Source organism: Acomys russatus, chromosome 26 (assembly GCF_903995435.1).
Source record: "Acomys russatus chromosome 26, mAcoRus1.1, whole genome shotgun sequence".
Lineage (NCBI taxonomy): Eukaryota > Metazoa > Chordata > Mammalia > Rodentia > Muridae > Acomys > Acomys russatus.
Genome location: NC_067162.1, coordinates 51,551,144 through 51,572,832, shown reverse-complemented (window position 1 = coordinate 51,572,832; position 21,689 = coordinate 51,551,144). Strand labels below are relative to the sequence as shown.

The 21,689-nt window shown below is 49.1% G+C and overlaps 1 protein-coding gene across 1 annotated transcript in view; it reads right to left on the bottom strand.

Annotated features, from left to right (window-relative positions):
• Positions 1–20,995, bottom strand: part of Pard3 (par-3 family cell polarity regulator) — a 524,608-nt gene extending 503,613 nt beyond the window's left edge. Inside the window, 1 exon segment of the mRNA XM_051169253.1 lies at positions 20,591–20,995. Within this exon segment, the coding sequence (XP_051025210.1) occupies positions 20,591–20,710 (120 nt within the window). The 5' untranslated portion in view covers positions 20,711–20,995.
• Positions 20,996–21,689: the final 694 nt, after the last annotated feature.

The window sequence follows — 21,689 nt, the reverse complement described above, 5'->3', positions numbered from 1 at the left end:
GTGTTTGTGAGTGTATTTTCCTGCATGCACACCTGTACACCACATGCACGCCTGATGCCCAAGGAGGTGGTGAGCATCCATGTGGATGCTGGAAATCAACCCCAAGTCCTCTGCAAGAACAAGTGCCCATAACCACTGACCCAACTCTCAGCCTCTGGTGTGTGAATTATTTCCACATCTGTCCTCACCCTAAACATCTCTTCCTCTCCACCAGTGGAGACATTGTCAATTAATGTTGTCAATAGAGGTAGGTAAGTGAAATTACACATCAAATACACACTCTGACAGTTCACCTTTCTCCCCCACGCTTCCCCTGGGGCCCTGGGGAAGCTCCAGACTGCAAACATTCAGAGTTAACAAACAGGCACAGGGCCAGTGCAGGGTCCCAAAGCGAGCATCTAAGTTACCTGATGCAAAGATGGCTGCCCTTGCTGTGTTCTCATCACAGCTTGGACCCATCACCCTGCCTCCAGGTTGTGGTGCTACTGCTGGAACAGCCCAAAGAAAGAAACATCCCAGTGTATCAAAACCATACATGTAGACAGAAGGGCCCCCTGTAAGGAGGACACACACACACACACACACACACACACACGCACACACACACACACACACACACGTAGGTTCCTAGGGATTAACTGCCAAGCCCTCTCACACTCCACCACCACAAAGGTGGGTGAAGACTTTACGAACGACAGATGGAAGCAGCTTTACCCAGAGGTACGTCACCACATGTGGGGATTTGTAGGGAATGAAACACACCGTCCAGCCTAGGACAGAAGACAGATGTCCATAAGACCCGTGCCCCATTCCTCACACTCACTATATACTGTAGGTCTCTAGAAGCCCAGAAAGCTAGATTTAGGTTCCTTTCCAGTAGATACATCTATATGAGAATCATTGCCAATGTACACATACTAGGTTTCTTTTAGTACGCCAAAACATGCAAAGTTCAGAGAAAAAGCAACACGCCAGCATCACTATTCTAGATAGATCAAACAGCAAAACTACTGTATATGGTGGCAATGCATCGTTGTTTAAAGGGGGGGGTCCCTAAATCCATCTAAATACTCCACCAGACCCAAGCATGGTGCCACACGCCCATCATCCCAGCACCTGAGGAAGGGACCCAGTGAGATTCCACCATGCTTCCTCAGAACAGTGTGCAACTCTGAATTGTAAGAGCATCACCAGGTGTTGGTTTTGGTTTTGAGACAAGCACTCACACAGCCCTGGCTGATCTCAAACTCTCCTACGTGGCTGAGGAGGGTGGCCTTAACCTTCTGACCCTTCAGGTGCCACATCCCTAGTGCTGCTAATCCAGGTGTGTACAGCCACATCGGGTGTGTGTGTGTGTGTGTGTGTGTTGCTAAGGATGCAAGCCAGGGCCTCACACGGGCTAAGGAGCCACGTTCTCAGCCCTGGAATTTCCCACTTAATATTTTCATATTATGACTGACCACAAGAAAGTGGTAGTTCAGAAGCAAAGCCCTGGGTGAGGAAGTACGACTCTGCACCTCCCATCCACCCTCCAAGAGGTCACTCAACTGTCACTGCTCACCTGTAGGCCTCCAGCAGAGGGAGAGTCCAACCGCCCTTGCTACCATCAACACAGACTGGGGGCCCCGTAACTCCCTACTCTGTAATCCTACCTCAGGAAGCTCAAATCATCTATACTAGGGAACGTTTGTTTGTTTGTTTGTTTGTTTGTTTGTTTAGTCTTCGTCTTGCTTTCTGAGACAAGCTCTCTGTGTGTGACTCAGGGTAGCCTGGAGATGGCTGTGTGGCTTCAAACTCACAATCTCTCTGCCTCAGTGTTCCGAGCGCTGAGACTACAGGCTTGTGCCACCATGCCCAGCTCTGAGATGAAAAGATCTGTGCCCAGTGAGATACATCAGCAGGTAACAGCACTCACCACACACACACACACACACACCCACACACACACACACACACACACACACTAAATCAATTAATTAATAATAATATTTTCTTCAAAAGTGTCCAGTATGGTTGCCTCTGGCAAAATCCTGGGCTCGAGTGCTAAATTTCATCTTCAGATGAAAACGTGCAGCTATAAGCTTTAACAAACCTCGTCACAGTCCCACAGAGCTACCACTGAATCTGGGAACTACTTAGGTTATTAAAGATGTATGTGTTCTCAAAGGCAGCATCAACAAGCTGCTCTGAGGCTTGCATCCAGTGTGGGCACCCACCCACTTCCAAACCGTAATACAATAGAATTCTCATTCAAACGACAAAGTCCAATAAAACAAATTGTAGAGTGTAGTTGTTTAAAGAAAACAACACTTCTGTGCTGCCTTTCTCTTCTGTGCCAGCACGAATTTACCAATCAGTCAGGTCCCTGAGGAAGCACAACAGTGGTGCTCGGTAAACAAGGGGAAAAAGATGCTGGCGTCTTTCCAACTCGGAACCCGATGGGCACGGTAGCGCATGCCTGTGGTCCCAGCCTATAATCAGGGAGGCAGAGGCAGGTGGATCTTGGTGAGTTCGAGGCCAGCCTGGTCTACAAAGTGAGTCCAGGACAGCCAGGGCTATAAGAGAAACCCTGTCTCGAAAAAGCAAAATATAAAACAAAAAATAAAGGAGTCTTGGACAATTCGGCCTCCCCCTTGGCTCTGGGTCCTGTGCTAATCCTGACTTCAATGCCCTACTCACTGTTATCAGTCATGCAGAATTCACGCATCGCAGTCACCAAAGCAAAGGAAAAGGGAGGCACCAGAGGGGGGAAAGAATACACTCGTCCTTTCAGGTGACGTAGGATGAAAAGCAGCAACAGAGTTAAAAAAAAACCAATAAAAAAAGTCAGATAGTTCTGCGTCAAAGTACACATACACACACACACACACACACACACTCCAGGAAAGTCTAAGTATCTCAGTTATGAATGGTTTTTTGAGATTTATGAGTCATACAAAGCCTGGCTGCGTTTCTGTAACCCACAGAGTTACACAACAGAGTCGGTGATGACCTCAGAGACACTTGAGAGCCTGTGACTATAAAATAAGCCTGTCAATAGTGGGGAAATGGCTTGGTAACGCTGTGGTGGCTCACAACCAGAGCCCACCACACACACACACACACACACACACACACACACACACACACACACACGCATGCACAAACAGGCCCACAGGCATGGAAGCACTAAGAGGTATGCACATAGATACATATCTTTGGACAGTTAGCATCACAAAAAAACAAAAATAAACACAACACAAGTCACAGCCATATCCACCCTAGATGCAAACTCCTCTCCTGAGGTGGGAAATGCGAAATACAGCTTTAGCAGAGCAGCAAAGCAGAGATGGTCAGCCATCACAGGGCCCAAAGAACTGAGGTTTCAGCCAGTGCTGAGCTCCACCTAAAGGTGAGTGTACAGGAGAAATGCTCCCATCTCCATGGGAAAAAGTGAGAAGGACGCCTATGGAGGAGGGTCAGCACAGCCCCACCCCAACAGCACATTCCTAAGGCACCAATGGCTACATAGTGCCTCCCATAACTTGAGGGCTCACAGGCACTAAAACGCTGTTGCTGGGCACACGGGAAATGCTTACTGTTCCTCCTTCTTGTACAGTTTCCATTGTATGACTTTTCTGGAAAGAGGCATAAACAAGCATCTATTATTCACAGAAAGAGCATGGCCAACAGGTCAAAGAAATGATTCCCAACCAGGCCTAGGCTGGTGAACCGCTGAGTTTATGGAGGTCACTTCAGGAGCAGAGGTGACTGAAAAGCAGCTGCGTCACCAAAAGGCCAGCATAGCATGGGTGACAATGCAGGAGAGCTCCACCCTGGAGCTCCCTGCACAGCTTGTAGACAACTCTACTGAAGTGTCTCCTCCACACACATACACCCCACCTCCACCAACTGCTTATGTAACTGTGGGGGAGAGGCCTTGTGAGTCTTCTCTCTGACACTTCCAATTTGGTAAATTTCCTTGGCTTCCTGAGTCCCCTTTCCTCCCTCCGGGAGGCTATGTTTCCATGTGGATGGGCCTGGAGGTTACAGAATACAGCAAAACAAGGAAGGAGGGAGGGAAAAGATCTAGATTGCCGGCGGTACAATTACCTAGTATGCATTAAAGCCCAGGTTCAAAGCCGGGCGTGGTGGCGCACGCCTTTAATCCCAGCACTCAGGAGGCAGAGGCAGGCGGATCGCTGTGAGTTCGAGGCCAGCCTGGTCTACAAAGTGAGTCTAGGATGGCCAAGGCTACACAGAGAAACCCTGTCTTGAAAAACCAAAAAAAAAAAAAAAAAAAAAAAAAAAAAGCCCAGGTTCAATATCTGGCACACAAAATATAAAATAATGATTCAACCACCAAGTTCAATTCAAACATCCCTTCCAGGACACAGCAGCACATGCATACCACCGACTCCATGCTATGCGTGAACCATGCCCCTTCCTGTCCTCTCAGGCTTAATTACAAGGGGCTCCCCAAGCCCAGAGCATCAGTCAAGAGCCCTGCAGTTCAGAGCCTGATTCTGTAAGAAATATGTCTGCCCTACGCTTTACGGTGATGTGTAGGTGCCACCAATGCGGCAAACCGGGCCACACTGCCAGCCGAAAGGGCTGCAGAGCTCGCCAGCCCGCTTGGTGAGGATGGCTGCAAGAGTGACCCCCACCACACAGAGGGGTTCGAGGAAGGACAGAAAGAAGCAACAGAACAAGCCAAATGAACAAGGGGAAGTCAGCGGAGGCTGTGCTGGCATGGGAGACAAGTGTAAAGGATGCTCTGGCCACGGTACACGGCGGAAATATCCCCAACATCCCAGTCAGTGCCCACCACTTACACAACCACATCTAAAAGGGGAAGACTGGAGCCAGAGCGTGTGGCAGTCCGCCGTGTTGCACACCACTCCCCTCAGCTGCACTTGAAGGGTGCTGCAGATCAGTCGCCTCACGGCTCACGGCCACAATGGAGTCTCGAGCGGCTCAGCCACTTTGAACCTCTCAGAGAAAGATGCCACATAAACCTAAGCTATTATTAACATTCTCTCTCTCTCTCTCTCTCTCTCTCTCTCTCTCTCTCTCTCTCTCTCTCTCTCTCTCTCTCGCACACGTAGCCTGGGAAAGCTGTCGGGCCACTGGTTCATGAAAAATGTAAACAAGCTGCTTATGTTGGTTAGCTTCAAACACAGGGTACATGCACTTTACAGCCATTGCCTAGATCAAAACAAGGGCAAGTTTAAAATGTGACACATCTCAATAAAAAAGGACGTTTGAATCTATATTCAGTAATGTGCACGCATGTGTGTGCACGTGCACACACACACACACACACACACACACAACAAACTTTTTTAAAAAATTTACAATTAAAGCCAGAGTATCTAATACATGTGCTCTGAACTGTTTCCACAAATAAAAACCAGTAATATTATCAGGCAGGAAAGCATAGTGACCGGAGAGTCAAATAAGACAATGTCCTGTGGGCAGTCACACTAAAAAACTAACTTGATGGTGCACACCTTTAATCCCAGCACTTGGGAGACAGAGGCTGGCAGGTCTCTGTGAGTTCAAGGCCAGCCTGGTTTACAGAGTGAGTCTAGGACAGCAAAGGCTATACAGAGAAACCCTGTCTCGAAAAACCAAAAAATAAATAAATAAATAAAATAAAATAAAAAAATTAAGAAAGAAAGAAACTAGCTTGAACCCCTGACTAACACTTCCCGTTGGTGGCCTGGACAATCCAACATCCAGCAATAGGCAGCTTGGACCCCACATGCCAAAATCCAATCACCTGAGAGACCTGCAGACTGGCACAGACCAGCCCACTCCTCATCCTGCTTGTACCGGAGCCCACATGAGCTTTGCAGAACTGCTGGCACCCAGTCCTGACTCAGGCTTCAGGTCCCTGTGCTGTGCAGGGTTAGGGTTAGGGCACAGCACAGGGAGGGAGTGGCCTTTAAGAATCCTGAAGTGGCCGGGCGGTGGTGGTGTACGCCTTTAATCCCAGCACTTGGGAGGCAGAGGCAGGTGGATTGCTGTGAGTTCGAGGCCAGCCTGGTCTACATAAGTCCAGGACAGTCAAGGCTACACAGAGAAACCCTGTCTCAATAAACCAAAAAAAAAAAAAAAGAAAGAAAAGAGTCCTGCAGTGCAGTGGTGGAGTTCTAACTGTTCTGGCGCCACTTGTCAATCTATGTAAAATGCAGACTCTGAGAGAGAGGGTCAAGGTGCCGTGTGTCTAAGCAATGCGACTCCTTCCTGCTGGCCCGGGGTCCATTGCCAAGTAATCAGGGCCTTTGACAGCCAATGGATCCTCGGCAGCAAAAGTGCACTTATTCCCTGAAGCCATAAGTCACTGAAGCAAATGTAAAAGGCAGAACATACCCTTCTGGGGGATTTCTGTAGGACTGCAGTAACCCACAGTGTGTGGCCACACAGTGTGTCTATGCAGGGGAAAGTGCATAGAGCACAGGCTCTGCAGCATGAGGCCTGTTCTTGAGGAATCCATGCATGCATCAGCATGCGGCCTTTCAAAATGTGTTTGTCCTTGAGTCTACAACCCCCTCATCAACCACCTCCTGTGGAGCGAGCCTGATGCGCACAGGTAAGGCGATCCCCAGCACTGCTGATAAGGACCGCAGTCACTGTGGCTTCCTGGCATCTAACTCTGCAGGGTCTACTCTGGTTTGCTCTTGAAATAAACTGGTCCTGAGAAATATGGTGAGTAAACCTGAGTAAGTCTGGGCTAGGCCCTTTCCCAGCAACTCTAACCCAAGTAGATAGGCAAGGGACGCCTGCCCCCATACAGCACTCCCGTCTGACCTATGGAGCTTTGTTACATCAAGAGCGAAGACTGAGTCGTAACACTGACACCATGAATCTGTGGAGGCAGCTTCCCGTTAGTGGGGAAAGAAACCAAAACCCTCTGGATGCAGATTACAATGTCTAAAACTCCAGTTATTTCTCTACAGGCTTTCTTTCAAACTTTCCATCGCCTGAGACAGGATCTCATTACACAGCCTGACTTGGCCTGGAACTCAGTGTGTAGATTAGGCTGGCATTATGTTGTAGTAATGCTCCTGCCTCTGCACTCCCAACTGCTGGGACAGGTGTGTCCTGCCACGCCCAGCTTCTACCACTGCATCTATCAAATATGGGTTCTGGAATATTGTTGAAAGCACTGCTCATCATTTTATTAGCAAAACATTAAAACAAAGAAGATCAGAAATGCATAAATTCCATCTGTGGGACTCTCTTTACAAAAAAAAAAAAGCTTTAAATTCCAATGTAACTTCCTGTGCAACAAAGTTTACAAAGAAATGCTGAGAGGGGTGAGAATGAAAATAATACTGCTCAACTGTGCGGCTTTTTTTTTTTTTTTTTTTTTTTTTAATTCCAATCACTACTTCACAACTTGCTAAGTACATTAGAGGACAGAAGGAAACACCGTTTTAATTAATCTTGGTCCTCGGAGGCCGGAGCTAAAGCTGAGCTCCAGAGTGGGTACATGAGAAGAGATGCCCATGGTTTTGTAAGTCTAACCTGACACCTCCTGCTCTGCGCAAAACCCACCACACCCTCAAGATCCCGCTCCCTGTTTCTCATATGATAAGTAGGTCAATTCTTGGGTGAAGTCAAGAGGTGGTTGACAATGGGTGCCCTTGGCTGAACTAAGATTAAAAGACCAATCTGTCCACCCTTATGATGACTATACAAACAAAAGATGCTCTATGTTCCTATATGCCCACTTAGCTGTGCAAAAACCACCATCTTGAGCGTCACAGAAGAGTAAAAAAGGGGGTTACAGGCATGCACGGTACATAACAAAGGCTTAGAGCGGTAACAAAATGGCTCCTGTCCCGTTTCTTTTGCAGCACAGGGGATTTCTGTTCCCCTGAGTAGTCTCAGGACTAATTAGTTAAGGAATCCAGACATCTCCAGGAGCCTTGTTCATGTTAAAAATAAATTACACTCACTGTTCCTACTTTTATCCTTTCTTAAGTGACAATACAGATTTGATGCCTTTCAGGATGTTCCAGGAGACGTGGAATGGCGCTCAGTTGGTCCAGTGCCGGCACAGCACTCTCAAGGCTCTGAGTTCCAATTCCAGCACAGTAGCAGCTGGATGTGGTAGCAATCTGACCGCTGAGAGACCGCTGAGATACAGACGGGAAGGACACCCTCAGCTAGGCACCTTGAGGCCAGCCTGGGCCTCATTAGATCTTTTTTTTCTTTCTTTCTTTTTGCTTTGCTTTTTTTTGTTTTGCTCTGTTTTACAAGTCAGGGTTACTCTGTAGCCTTGGCTGCCCTGGAACTCGCTCTGTAAACCAGGCTAGCCTTGAACTCACAGAGATCTGCCTGCCTCTGCCTCCCAAGTGCTGGGATTAAAGGTTTGCACCACCACCGCCCAGCTAGACTCTATCATAAAAATATCTAATAAAGAGATCCAGCCATCCAGTCGTCAGGCCCATCCCCTGATGCTGGTAGCCTGTTACAATCCAAGTCAGTTCCTCTGAAGACCCTGGCTCTAAACACTGATGCCGCTATTCTCCACAGTGGGTATTAAACCTCTGCATAAACTCAGAGGAGGACAAACTGTCCCAAGCTGTATAGTTAAGAATGTTCTGGGTGCCCAGAGAGGAAGAGCAGAGGCTGAAGAGGACCAGCCCCCTTCCTCCCCTCCCCCACCCCCAAAAAAGAAGGCTCAGTAGAGCCGGGCTTCCAGAGGGAGACTACTGTGAGCAGAGGCGGCAAGCCGTTCCCCAACACCCAACACGTGGGGAAAGAGTCTACAGCTAAGGAAGATGGTGAGGAAGGCTGGACTAGCAAAGTTTTCGCTGCCCCACAAAGCGCTGCAACCCACTGAGAAAATAAGAGGAACAAATAACTCAAAAGTAGCAAGTGAATGCTCGCTGGTTACTTTTTTTTACCAAGTTGACATAAACTACAGTCACCTGGGAATAGGAACTGCCTGCATCAGACTGGCTTGTGGCCTCGCCTGTGGGACACTTTCTTGATTAATGATTAATGTGGGAGGCCCAACCCTTAGGGCGGTGCCTGGCCTGGGCAGGTGGTCCTGTATTGTGCAAGAAAACAAGTCGAGCAAGGCTCACAGACGCCTAAGCTTCACTCCTCCGGCTGCAGTCGGCTTGAACTGAAGCCTCGGAATGAGCCGCGGAGGGGCTACAGACCCCCGTGTTGTTTCTGGTCTGTGCTTTATCACAGAAAGCTCCCTTGGACAAAATATTTATCAATTTCCTTTAACAGGGCAGTATGGCAGCTTCCATTGCTGTGGAAAACAGCAAGGATTAGTGGAAAACTCCAGCACAGGGCCAGGGGTGTAAGTCGGTGATAGAATACAGGCATAGCACACAAGCACGGCATATAAGCGGCAAGCCAGTGCGCCCTGTACACAGCTGCTTCGTGCAAAAACAGAAACAAAAGCCAGGTAAAAGCAGTGAGTAGAAGAGTCACCTCTAGTCTGCTGGGCCTTCTGGGGAATCTGTACATTGTTGAACCTAGAACTGCTTTTCTCCTTTCCCGATGACTTACATAACAAGACTTGAGTTTCTATAAGAGTTCTAGAAGAAAAAGTGACTCCTTAGCAGACTGTCCTTTAAAACAATGCTTGATATAAAAATTGAGCTGATTAATAAAGCAGGCACCAAACTGGGTCTAGCCAATAATTAAAACCTGAGGAGGAAGAAGACACAACGAGGAGATGATATGGAATCGCTTTTCTTCATGAAAGCCCAAGAAAGGCAGCACCCTCAGCACAGGAGGGAAAACTGCTGGTAGGAGGGGCCACATAGGGAGGGGCGGTGGGGGGAGGAAGGAACCTAGAAAGGCTCTTCCTTTCTGAACACCTCTGAGACACGAATGCTTCTTCGAATGACTTTATAAGGAAGGCTGTTTACATCACACACACACTGTCCACACCTAGCACCATTCTAATGGGGGGGGGGGAATCAGCGGAAGCTCCTGCAAGAGGCCCTCACTCACCAGTAACCATCTTAGCGAAAGGAGCAACAGTAACATCGGCTCCATCAGCTTCTCACAGTGCCTGCGCTTTCCTCTGGGATGCAGCCTGGTGTGGTACTGGGTTCAGTGCCCAACACACAACAACAAAATAAATAAGAAGTCGTTCCCTTCGCTCCCTGGCAACCACCCAATAACACCGGGAACATTTAATGCCCAAAATCGGCCTCATCTGTCACTCTGATTGACGTGCCTGGTGCTTAGTAAAGGAAATAGCTCCTGCTAGACTTTCCTGCTTCAGCTGCCTGTGTCTTTGCAGACGTTTGGGCTGCCATCAATAGATCATAAAACATGAACAACGAGGCTAGCATCACAGAAGGCTTAGCAGTTAATTGGCATTCCAGGTTTCCCTGAAAAAAGATTTAAAAGCCTTTTAGGATGTGCCTTCATGATCGTGTCCTTTTGGAGACATGAACGCTGGCATGGTCCAGCTTCCAGGTGCAACTGTTTAGATGTGAGCTTCTGGACTTTTCTGGAACTTTAACCACGTGGTGAAGACCCCAGATCCTACATCCAGCTGGACTTAGGAGTTACTCACACCCTGCACAACACTCTGCCTCTCCTCTCTGCAGTGAGAGAATGCTTAGCTGAAGGATAACCTGCTGAGCAGGAATCTGCCACCATCACTCACCATGACGCTGCACACCGGGCTTCAGAACTACAACTTACGCATCTGAAACCCCTTTGTACTACAAGAAAATGTTTCCTGGAAAAGAACTTAATATTTGGACTTGAAAATGAAGATTAAAACACACATGCAAGAGTTGCCACTTTCCATTTATTTTAAACATTAAAAAAATGAGAGCACAAAGCCTATTCTTATCTCAGCCACCTACACAAAGCCAGTGCTTTCTGCTTTGTGGTCTTCATCTGCTGATACCTTCACATTTTGATGAGCTGGCCATTTTCGCTCTGCAGAATGAATAGTGAGTTATTTTGTGAGGCATACAGAAAACATTAATTTTTAGTATAGGAAATGCCTGGATATAAAAAGCCGCAAAACAAGTACAAGCAGAAAAATTACACAGGCCCGAAACAAATCTTTGTGACATCTGATGGCAGAACCCAGAGAGAGAGAAACTACTGCTCTGACATTGCTGAGGCCACCGACAATTAGATACCATGAAAATGCTGCATCCGTCCCCGCATCCACCTATGGATACATACAGCACCAATCTGAGGTAGTCGCCTCCGAGCGTGTGATTCATCTTTGAAGACACACATCTCGAAACGGTGAGGTCTAAGGACATGCCAAGCTACAATTCATCTGACTCCCACCAGCTATGTGTCCAGGAGAGCAACAAAGGGAGGCGACAGACTCTCACAGCACTCGCGGCTAGAATGAGATCCGGTGCCAGTCTGTTCCCTGGCAAAGCCCGTGCCTGTCACCCTTGCCTGGTAATCCAGGAGCGTGATGACCAGCCCTGCAGACTGGAAGTGCTGGTGGGTCTGGGGGGGGGCGGGGTTTGAACCTGCCCAGGCCTCAGTGAGAGGAGGACAGGAGGAAGAGGGAGCTACTGCAAGCAAAAAGCAAACACACATAAAACTCTCCCATTAGATCTTTGGGACATTCCAGCCAGTCTCCATTCAGCAAACGCAAATGGGGCCTGATGGAATGCATGGACAGCTGAGAAGCCTTTGGAGGGGATGAAGCAACACAAAACACACGGGACGCAGAGGTTCATCAGGGAAGAGCTTCACAGGAAGACAGCATGTAGACCAAAAAAAAAAAAAAAACTCTAAAGAAAATCATTTTCAATTGTGTTTGGTTATCTCTGACACACAAAAGACATGTTTTATAAGACTCTCAGAACTATAAAGTACCTAAAAAAGGAATGTTATTCACACTGGCTTATGCAATCTTTTTTAACATCTTTATTGAGATACAATCATGAACCATAAAATTCACCCATTTAAAGTATACAATTGGGGCCAGAAAGATAGTGCAGTCAGTTAGGTGTTTGCCAGACAGACGAGTGTGAGGCCCTCAGTCTGCCCCTAGCACTCATGTGGAAGCAGGGCTTGCTGGTATACCTGCTAACCTGAAGGAGCCCTGAGCTCACTAGGTGCCCAGTACAGCCAATTCAGTGAGCTTCAGGTTCAAGGGACCCTGCCCCCCAAAATAAGGTAGAGTACATCTGAAGACCGTCTACAGCAACCTCTGCACCACCCCGCACATAGGCAACAAACACTTAGTGATTTTAGTATATTTATAGCTGTACAAACCATTATAACCACCTACAAATTAGACGATTTAATCACTCATAAAAGGAATAGCCAGGGTAGAGAGATGGCCGGGTTATTAAAAGCATTTGCTGCTCTTCTACAGGACCCAAGTTTGATTCCTAGAATCCATACTTGGCACTTCACACTGGCCTGCAACTCCTGCTCCAAGCAACCCAATGCCCTTTCCTGGCCCCCATGAGTCCCTGCACAGTGTGGCATACATACCGACACACGTGCACAGACACACGTGCACAGACACACGTGCACAGACACACATGCATGGACACACATGCACAGACACATGTGCACAGACACACATGCACACACACACACAAAGGTCTTTGGGCTGCAGAGATGGCTCAGTGGCTAAGAGAATGAGCTGCTCTTGAGAAGGACCTGGATTCATTTCTCAGAGCTCATACTGCAGATCACAACCATCTGTAACTCCATGCCAAGGGATCCAACATCAGACACATGCACGGCGTGCATGCATGCATACATACATGCATACATACATACACACATACATATATGCATGCATGCATACATGCACGCATACAGGCAAAACACTCATACACATAAAATACATTAGCTTTTAAAACATTAACAAAAATAAACTGGGCAGTGGTGGCACACACCTTTAATCCCAGCACTCAGGAGGTAGAGGCTGGTAGATCTCTGTGAGTTTGAGGCCAGCCTGGTCTACAGAGTGGGTTTCAGGACAGCCAGGGCTACAAAGAGAAACCCTGTCTCAAAACCCAATAATTAATACTAATAATAACAATAATTAATTTAAAATCTTTAAAGAAATGAACCAATTCTCAGTCACTCTGTATACTTCTTGCCCCAACCCGATGCATCTGTCAGCTGGTCAGCACAGGGACTATTTGGTATCCGTATGAATAATGCTGCTATGAACACTGATGTCTAAGTTTGTATATAAATGTTTCATTTCTCTTATCTACACGTCAAGGAACTTAAGAGAAGAAATGAATGACATTTTAGGACATACAGATGTAAAGCTTGAGTTCTATTCAGGAGTGCCAATATCGGCGGAGAACAGAGAAGAAGGGAAGAGTGCTGGGTTTGTTGGTTTGTTGCTACACTGAACTTGCACTGTTTCAGAGGCTGACCCTGAGCTTCTGATCCCCCATGCCCTAACTGAAAAGCTAAGGGGCTTCCCGGTGTGCCTCCCCAACCTGCTTCTTCTTCTTCTTCTTCTTCTTTTTTTTTTTCCCCCCCAAGACAGGGTTTCTCTGTGTAGCCTTGGCTGTCGTGGACTAACTTTGTAGACCAGGCTGGCCTCTAACTCACAGCGATCCGCCTGCCTCTGCGCCACCACACCCGGCTCAAATCTGCTTCTGTGAGGTAATGGAGACTGACCCCAGGGCTGCTCTTGTGCAGGCTGAGTAAGCAGCCAAATAAAGGATTTGCATCCTGAGCGTGAGAGTATTCCTTAACTGCAGCGTAAATCACCAAAGGATGTAAGGCGGGGCGAGCGCAGCCCCAGGGAAGAACCTCACGTCCACAGAATCTTTCCAAACAAAGTTTTTAAAGCAAAAATAGGAACAGGGTTGGGGGGAAATCAGACACACTTTCCTGCTTTAGTCACTAAGCTTTAAATTTGTTTTCATTAGAATTTGATTCTCAAAGGCCAGGCCCAGTGACGCGGGCAGGTAGGAGACTGAGGCAGGGAGATCTCTGTGTGTTCAATGTCAAAGGCAGCCAGAGCTACATAGAGAGATCCTACCTAAGGAAGAGGACAAAGAGGAGGAAGAGGGGGGAGGAAGAGGATGGAAGGAAGGAAGGAAACTATGAATGGTTGTACACATCTGTGGGCAAAGGCTGGAGGATTACAGGTGTGAGTTGGGGCACCCTGAGCTGCAGAGTAAAACTCAAACTCAAAAAATTTAAAAAAATAAATAAATAAATAAATCAAAATCGAACCAAACAGCAACAACACACCCCACATGTTCTCCTGCTGTTGGCCCTGGTCTAGACAGGAATGTAGAATTAATGGCTCTGGGGGAGGGAGGGTGCTCTGTGTGCCTAACATGCCAACTCCACCCAGTGGAAAATAACCTATGGAAAGAACCTACTGCCCTCATTTTCCCCCATTTCTTTCCAATCCTGAAAAGAGAGAGCATATGTGCGTGTCATCTATTGAGTGTTTGCCATCATCAGCATGCATCCAGCGCCACAGGAAGGGAAGACCCTCCAGGACAGATGGAGGATCTGTGCGCAGGTTAATGGCCCATGTGGGACTTTAAACACTACCTCCAACAAGTAATTCATCCATAAGGAATTAGAGTCACCATAAGCCAAGCAGTGCTCCTCCTCAGCCAGACTCATTCTGTGAATCTCAGTTCCTAAACACTTGCATTCGCTTCTGGCCAAGCCCCAAGGATTCACCACCGAAAGAAACGGGGGCACTAGACCGAGCCTAAGTATAGCCAGGGCCAGACTCCCACACTGCTTTGGCCACATAACTTGAACCCGACACAGTGCAAACTCCGGGACTGAGCTCTGCTTGGTCTCACAGAACTTGAAAACAGCTGACGTGAAAGAGGATCTTCCAGACACTCCAAACTCTCTCAGTCTTAGTTCTGATGACACACTATGTATGCTACATGACAAGCACAGCCTTGAGGCCCTTCTAACTAGCAAGTGGAAATCGGCATCTTTCCAGAAGGGTCCTTCCTGTGTGGCAATCGTGTGATGGGCTTATTCTCAACTTCATTTACTCATCCTTCTCAGCGGCATGTGACAGACATCTGCTGAACAGTGAGCCTGCAAAAAGGCACTAGCATCAGCCATCCAGCCTGGAAGAGAACCGCAGCCTCATTCTGCACACACGAGTCCTACAAAGTACAAGGGCCGCAGGAAGTCCTCAGGGGAAACACAAGGAAAGAGCGCCTCAGTCAGCCAGGTACACACACAGCACACTCCGGGACAGGCTGGCCCGAGCTGAGAGTAATGGAGACCTGCAAAGAGTGAACGAGCATTCTGGGAAAAAGCAGAAAAGATGGGGGTGGAGGCTGGGAAGTGTAAAAGGCTGGAACATGGGGTATGGAGTCTGGAAAAGATGACACAAGAAAGAAAAAGTTACTACAGAGACACTAGACCTGAAGTCTGAGGAGGACATTAACACCTTTTAACTATGTTTCTTTTTCCTCTTTAACAGGCAGAAAATGTTGCAAGTAATGAAATGTCTTTTTAATCCTTGCCTATATCTTCTCTCAATCACTGCCACAACGTAACTTCTATGAAGTTTCCAGAAAGTTTGCAACTGTGTGGCAAGATGTTGTTAGGCATTACACACACACAAACACACACACACCATACCAAACCACCAGATAGTTCATAAAACCCTGATTTCCTAAATTTAGTAATTAGTAATATGACAAACAAATACTTTTAAAAATTCCTCTCCATAAGTTGTTTTGTTTATTTATTTTGATTCTTTGAGACACTCACTAACTGGCCTGGAATTCCCTATGCAGACCAAGCTGGCCTAGCACTTTGTAACCAATCATCCTGCCCCTCCCTCCCAGGGCTTGGATTACTGAATCGTGGGGAAGCCCCACCTCCCCTACTCTTTAAATTGTATTTTAAACAACTTGCTACTAAGTCACACTTAAGAGACTGGTCTGGGAAGCAGAGGCCCTGCCAGCCCATGTAAAACACTTGCAACAGCTTTGGCATTCTCTGCTCCCTCACCTGCTCAATCCATCTGCCCTTCTGATTGGCATCATTGCATAAGCAGGCTTTAAGCAAACCTATTCTTCAATCAAATTATGCTCTAAGCAAAAGAAAAAAAGCCTGGCAGAAACTATAGGGTAGAGAAAAGCTGAGAGTGCTCTCGGATGAAATGTGCTGGTAATCCACTCTGCTGAGCAGCTTCTCCAGCCCAGATCTAGCTGGGAAGAGTTCATGCTCACCACTGCTCACCGCTCACTTTAGTCCTCCAGAAAAGCTGAGCCAGCTGAGGCTCTGTAGGGTTAGGTTGTCCAGTGTGAAACAGCTAATACAGGCAGGTTCCTAATACCCCACCCCACCCCACCGGGCCCCCAGGCAGGTCTACAAGGAGAAGGGAGGTGAACCAAGAGGTTGCAGCCCACCGCTCTCACCTTGTCTTCAACCCTTCCTCCTGTCTACAGGTGCTCTTTCCAACTAAGCCAAGCTCATCCAATCAGCTACTTGTCCCGTCTCTTCGGTTAGCAAAGTATTATGATTCCCACACACATCTCTCTCTCTCTCTCTCTCTCTCTCTCTCTCTCTCTCTCTCTCTCTCTCTCTCTCTCTCTCTCTCTCTCTCTCATTTCCTGTCCTCCACAGCTTGATCCGAAACATAGGCCCTCACAAACCCACAATGCCCTCCCTCATACGTTTAGGCTCTCTGGGTTTGTATGCTGTGACTCCACTGCAGACCTGAAGATCCAGAACTCTCCCACTGCAAGGCAGGTGCTTCCTGAGGTCACTCCGTTAGAAAGCGGGGACCCTAAGCACAGCTAGCCGTCCCTCCCAAGCCCAGTGCAAACCCCAATGACATGGTACCCACCACCCCCTACTACATGATGGTGGCCCCTGCTGTGAAGTCCCAGAGTATGTATGATATTTAGTTAGTACACAGCTTCCCTTCTAGAAGCCCCATGCTTAAAGCTAAGGTTGTGTGTGTGTGTGTGTGTGTGTGTGTGTGTGTGTCTGAAACAGTAAGGCTCTGCGCACACACACACAGAGATGCAAATCGACCCACTCAATAGAAGCATCCACATAACCTGGTTGTCAGTATCTAACACAGCATCCCCTAAGACAGGGTCTTGGTGACAGTGGGCAAGTGAGGACAAACAGCCATTTTCACCCATCACTATTCATGTCTCCAAAACTGTTTTCACACTAGTGAAAAAAAAATATATAGATTATGCAGAGCAGTAGTGGCACACGCCTTTAATCCCAGCACTCGGAAGGCAGAGGGGGGGGTGGATTTCTGTGAGTTCGAGGCCAGCCTGGTCTACAAAGTGAGTCTAAGACAGCCAAGGCTACACAGAGAAACCCTGTCTTGAAAAACAAAACAAAACAAAAAATACAGACTACATGTGACAAAGGTACGACATCAGACACTGGCTTCTTAAGGACATTTCCAGTGCTAAGCCATGGCATTTTGCTGGCCAGAAATTGATTTGTTCAACCTACAGAGAACTCAGCTCAAATAGCACAGAGTACCAGAAAATTAGCACCACCATACCACAAAGTGCTTAGAGCACAGAAAACATGGCTGGGGTTTTCCCCCACAACGCTTCCCCCCCCCCCCTTCTGCTCCATGAGTTTTCTGCCTGCCCACATTTGTCCCATCAGGTGGGGGCTCACCATGTTCTGCGTCACCTGGCAACCCAACTAAGCAAGATTTTACGACCACCTTGGCTACTCAGTTCTTCCTATAGGATCTACCCTGCTTTGTTAAGCAGAAGAAGAAAGCAGAAGCTGCAGCACCAACAATGCTGATGTGTTAGCTCCTTACATAGGGTGGGGGATACGTGACAGGCTAGAGATGAATTTCAGCCATTACGGAGATGGTGATGTCACTTCCTGAAGCCATTACCTAACCATCCGAGGAGATGGTGATGTCACTTCCTGAAGCCGTTAGACACTTTTAAGTTAAAGTCTTTTGTGTGTGTGGATGTTTTGTCTGCACATATGTGTGCCACATGCATGCAGTGCTTTCTGAGACCAGAGGAAGATTGGATCCCCCTGGGACTAAAGTCACAGATGGTTGTGAGCCACCATGTGGTGCTGGGAATCCAACCCAGGTCCTCTGGAAGAGTGGCCAGGGCTCTTAGCTGCAGAGTCAGGCCTGGTTTGGTTAGTTTTGATTTTTGGCTTGCTTGTGGATTTTTTTTTTTTTTTTTTTTTTCCGTCCTTTGGAGACAGGTTCTCACTATGTAGCCTTGGGTGGCCTGGAGCTCACTCTGTACATGAGCATGGCTTTAAACTCACAGAGATCCACCTGCCTCTGCTTCCAAGTTTGGGGATTAAAGCTATGTGTCACCGAGCACAACCCTTGGAGCACTTATGAGTCAAAAGTCTTGTGATCCAATGGTTGCACTCCAAATCTATCTTTTAGGGGGAAGGGTTTATGTAGCCCTGGCTGGCCTTGAATTTCAGGGTTCAGTAAGAATCAAAACAGAAAGTACAGACAGACTGAGAATGACTCCTGGTCTCTAAACACAGAAATACACACACAGAAATACACATACACATACATATATACACACATACACACACACAAACACATAGACACACGTACACACACACACACACACACACCACCTCCTAACTGAGTTTCTTGCACACCAGTGAAGCATCCCTGACTCTTATCTCTGACTCCAATGTCACAATCCATCTCTCGCCCTTCCCTCATTTACTGCTCACCTCACAACTACTAGTTACTCACAGCTCCCGCACTTTCTGTGACCTCCTCCCCACCGCTTCTCCACCGTGGAACAGCACTGCTGATAGAGAAGACCAGGCTACATCTATCAACAAGGGCCCTCAACTCCACGCATCCAACATCCCAGAGACAGCACCTCCCCACAGCACACATGTCTTCGCCAGGCAATCACAAGAATCAGGTCTTAGACGCTCACAGTCTGTCTTCTACAAAGAAGCCTATGGTTCCCTGCAGTGCCCAGCACCCACACACAATAAATGCTTAACTTGACCTGGAATAGTAAATGCTTAATTTCCACAGGGGGGAAAAAATAATGATTCATTCAGTCAAATAGTCGCCTGTGTATTTCCCAACAAGCACCTTGACCATTGTGCAAGATGAAACATGGCCAGGTTTACAAACAAAACCAGCAAAGCAGAGGCCAACAGTGTCACACTCTCTGCTCTGGAACCAGGCACACTTCTATGCACTCTACGTTACTGCCTTTTTCTCTTTTCTTCCACAGCCAGCAATGTTGGTCTGCAGAGTACAAAGGCAACCTGGTTATTCCCTAACAACATTAAATCACCAACTGTCAATTCATAAACAATGCTTTAAAAAAAAAAAAAAAACACTTAAGTGTGAAGTTACAAAGGGCTTCCCCTTTTGTCAGCGCTACAAGATAAACAGGTGCCCAATTTCCACTAGCGTTGTTTGATTTTTCAATGAGTCCGACCAACTGGAAGAACACTTACAGCTGTTGGACCCGGCACCTCCTCTCCTAGTATCAGATTCCTAACCATCCCCCAAAGTTTCCTTAAAGGGGCAATTCTATGTTTTGTTTTTTTTTTTTTCCCAACGCAAACTAAAAACAAAACAAAACAGCGATGTAACCATTTTGCCCTTTCTTAATTTCAGAGAAAAATGGAGGGTGGCCCATGAGCTTTAGGCGATTTAGGCAGACAAAGCCACCACCCGCCTCTTGCTTGTTCCGAAGTCGCAGAAGGCAGGCCACTCCACTACTGAACAGACAGCAGACGGGAAATACCAAAGGGGACACATTCCACTCTCATACAAAGGAAATATCCTCAGGTGCTAGAGCGAAACTTCGGCGTGGGCTGTTGTCAAACACAGAGGGTAAAACAAACGAACAAAACGCCTTTCCACCTCTGACCCATTGTGGAGGAATGCTTTTAAGGGACACAATGTTACTACTCCAGGCGGAAAACGAGAAATCGACGCTCCTCCGACCCCAGGCCCTGTGCATCCACCGGAGCACACCCAGCTAGGTTAAGAGGAGAGATCCGGAGGGAACTCTTGACTCCAGGAGCGAATCCAGGCTGAGGTGTTGGAGGGAACACAGCATCGGAGCCACTCCACCGCCCCGACCGGAGCCCACGAGCCTGGCCGATCCAACCAGGGCTGCCTGCGCGGCCCGGAGATCCCACAAGAACACAGAAGGTCCAAGGCACGGCTGCGGCTCCCGCGTGCACCCAACTCTTTCCACACCCCCAAAGTTCCGTGGCCAACCCTCCGCGGCAGGCCTGCTCGGGGAGAGGCCTGGAGCTGGATTGCCAGGGCCCGCGGACGGCAGGGCAGAGGCGCCCCGCCAGGCTGCGCCGCGCCTCCCGCGTGCCGCACTCTGCCTCGCCCGGTGCCGGCTCTGGGCACCAGGCCGCCCACTCCTAAGCCCCGAGGACCCAGACAGTGTCCAGGGACCGTGCGAGCGGCGATCGCGGTCCAGCCGGAGCGCGCAGAGAACTTTGCGGCTGCAGGTTCGGGCCGGGGGCGCCGGCGAGGCCGCCCGGCTGCCGCACTTTCCCTTTCCCCGCCTCCCGGTCTCCCTCCTCCGTCTCCAGGAAGCGCCATATTGATCCCCGCGCCTTTCCCCGTCCGCTCCCCGCCGTGCGCCCCCAGGCCACTCACCTTGGCCACGGCCTTCCGGTAGCGGGTCACCGCCTGCTGGATGAGGCTGAAAACTTTCATGCGGCCGTCTCCGCACGGCACGACCACCCGGGTCCTCCCGAAGCACACGGTCACTTTCATGCCGCCGTCCCTCGCTGTCCGTGGCCGGAGCGGCGCTGGGCCGGGAGACTGTAGGCAGGGCGCGGTGGGGCCGCCGCGCCGGCGGCTAGGGGCGCGAGCAGGCGGCAGCACCGAACTGCCCGGCTACCATGTCCAGCCCGGCCGCCTTCGCCTGGCCTCGCCTGGCCCCGCCCGGGCGCCTGCAGCCTCCGGCCACCTGTTCGGCGTCTTGGCGTCTTGGCGCGCTCGGTGGCGGCCCCGGCCGTGTGGCGCTCGCGCTCAGTCGGGACTCCGAGGAGGGGACGGCGAGGCAGGGAGGAGGAGCAGCGGCGGGCCGGGCGCACAGCACCGCGCGCAGGCGGCAGGAGGAGGCGCAGGGCGGGGCGCCCGGGAGGCCTCCGCCGCTGCCCGGCCGCTCGGTTCACCGCAGGGCGATGCGCGTCGCAGCCCGCGGCGCTGTGCTTGGGCCGGCGCTGGGCAGGGCGCGTCCTCCACCAGCCCTCTTGCAGTAGGCTGCGGCGGGAGGCCCACTCGGGGACGCCACACCCACGCCCCCAGAGGGCTACGCAGAGGTCCTCTCCCTTTCTTTGTGACTTTTAATCCCCTTCCTGGGAGAAAGCAGTTTAAACTCGGAGACGCCTTTAGAGCCCAGCAGCCACCGAGTCGCCCCAGGGAAGACGGGAACCAGACTAGGGAGGAAGCTTAGGGCCAGCTCTCTCTGCCCGCAGCAAAGCAGGCTTTCTACCTAAGTACTGCCTGGCTCGGTTGCAGGGCCGGGCGGCGCTGTTCTCAAGCAGAGATTAATTGGCTGCTCCCGAGAGAGATTGGAGACGCTTGGACGCCCTGGTACTTCCTCTTGAGGCCACTATTTACCTTAAAGTTTCTCAGTGACCCATTTGTTTAAACAAGTAGGACTTAAGACCGCAATTCAAATACATCTGTTTCTTGAAATTCTTCAATCTAAGCAACTTGAACAAAACCTTCTGAAAAATACAGAGGG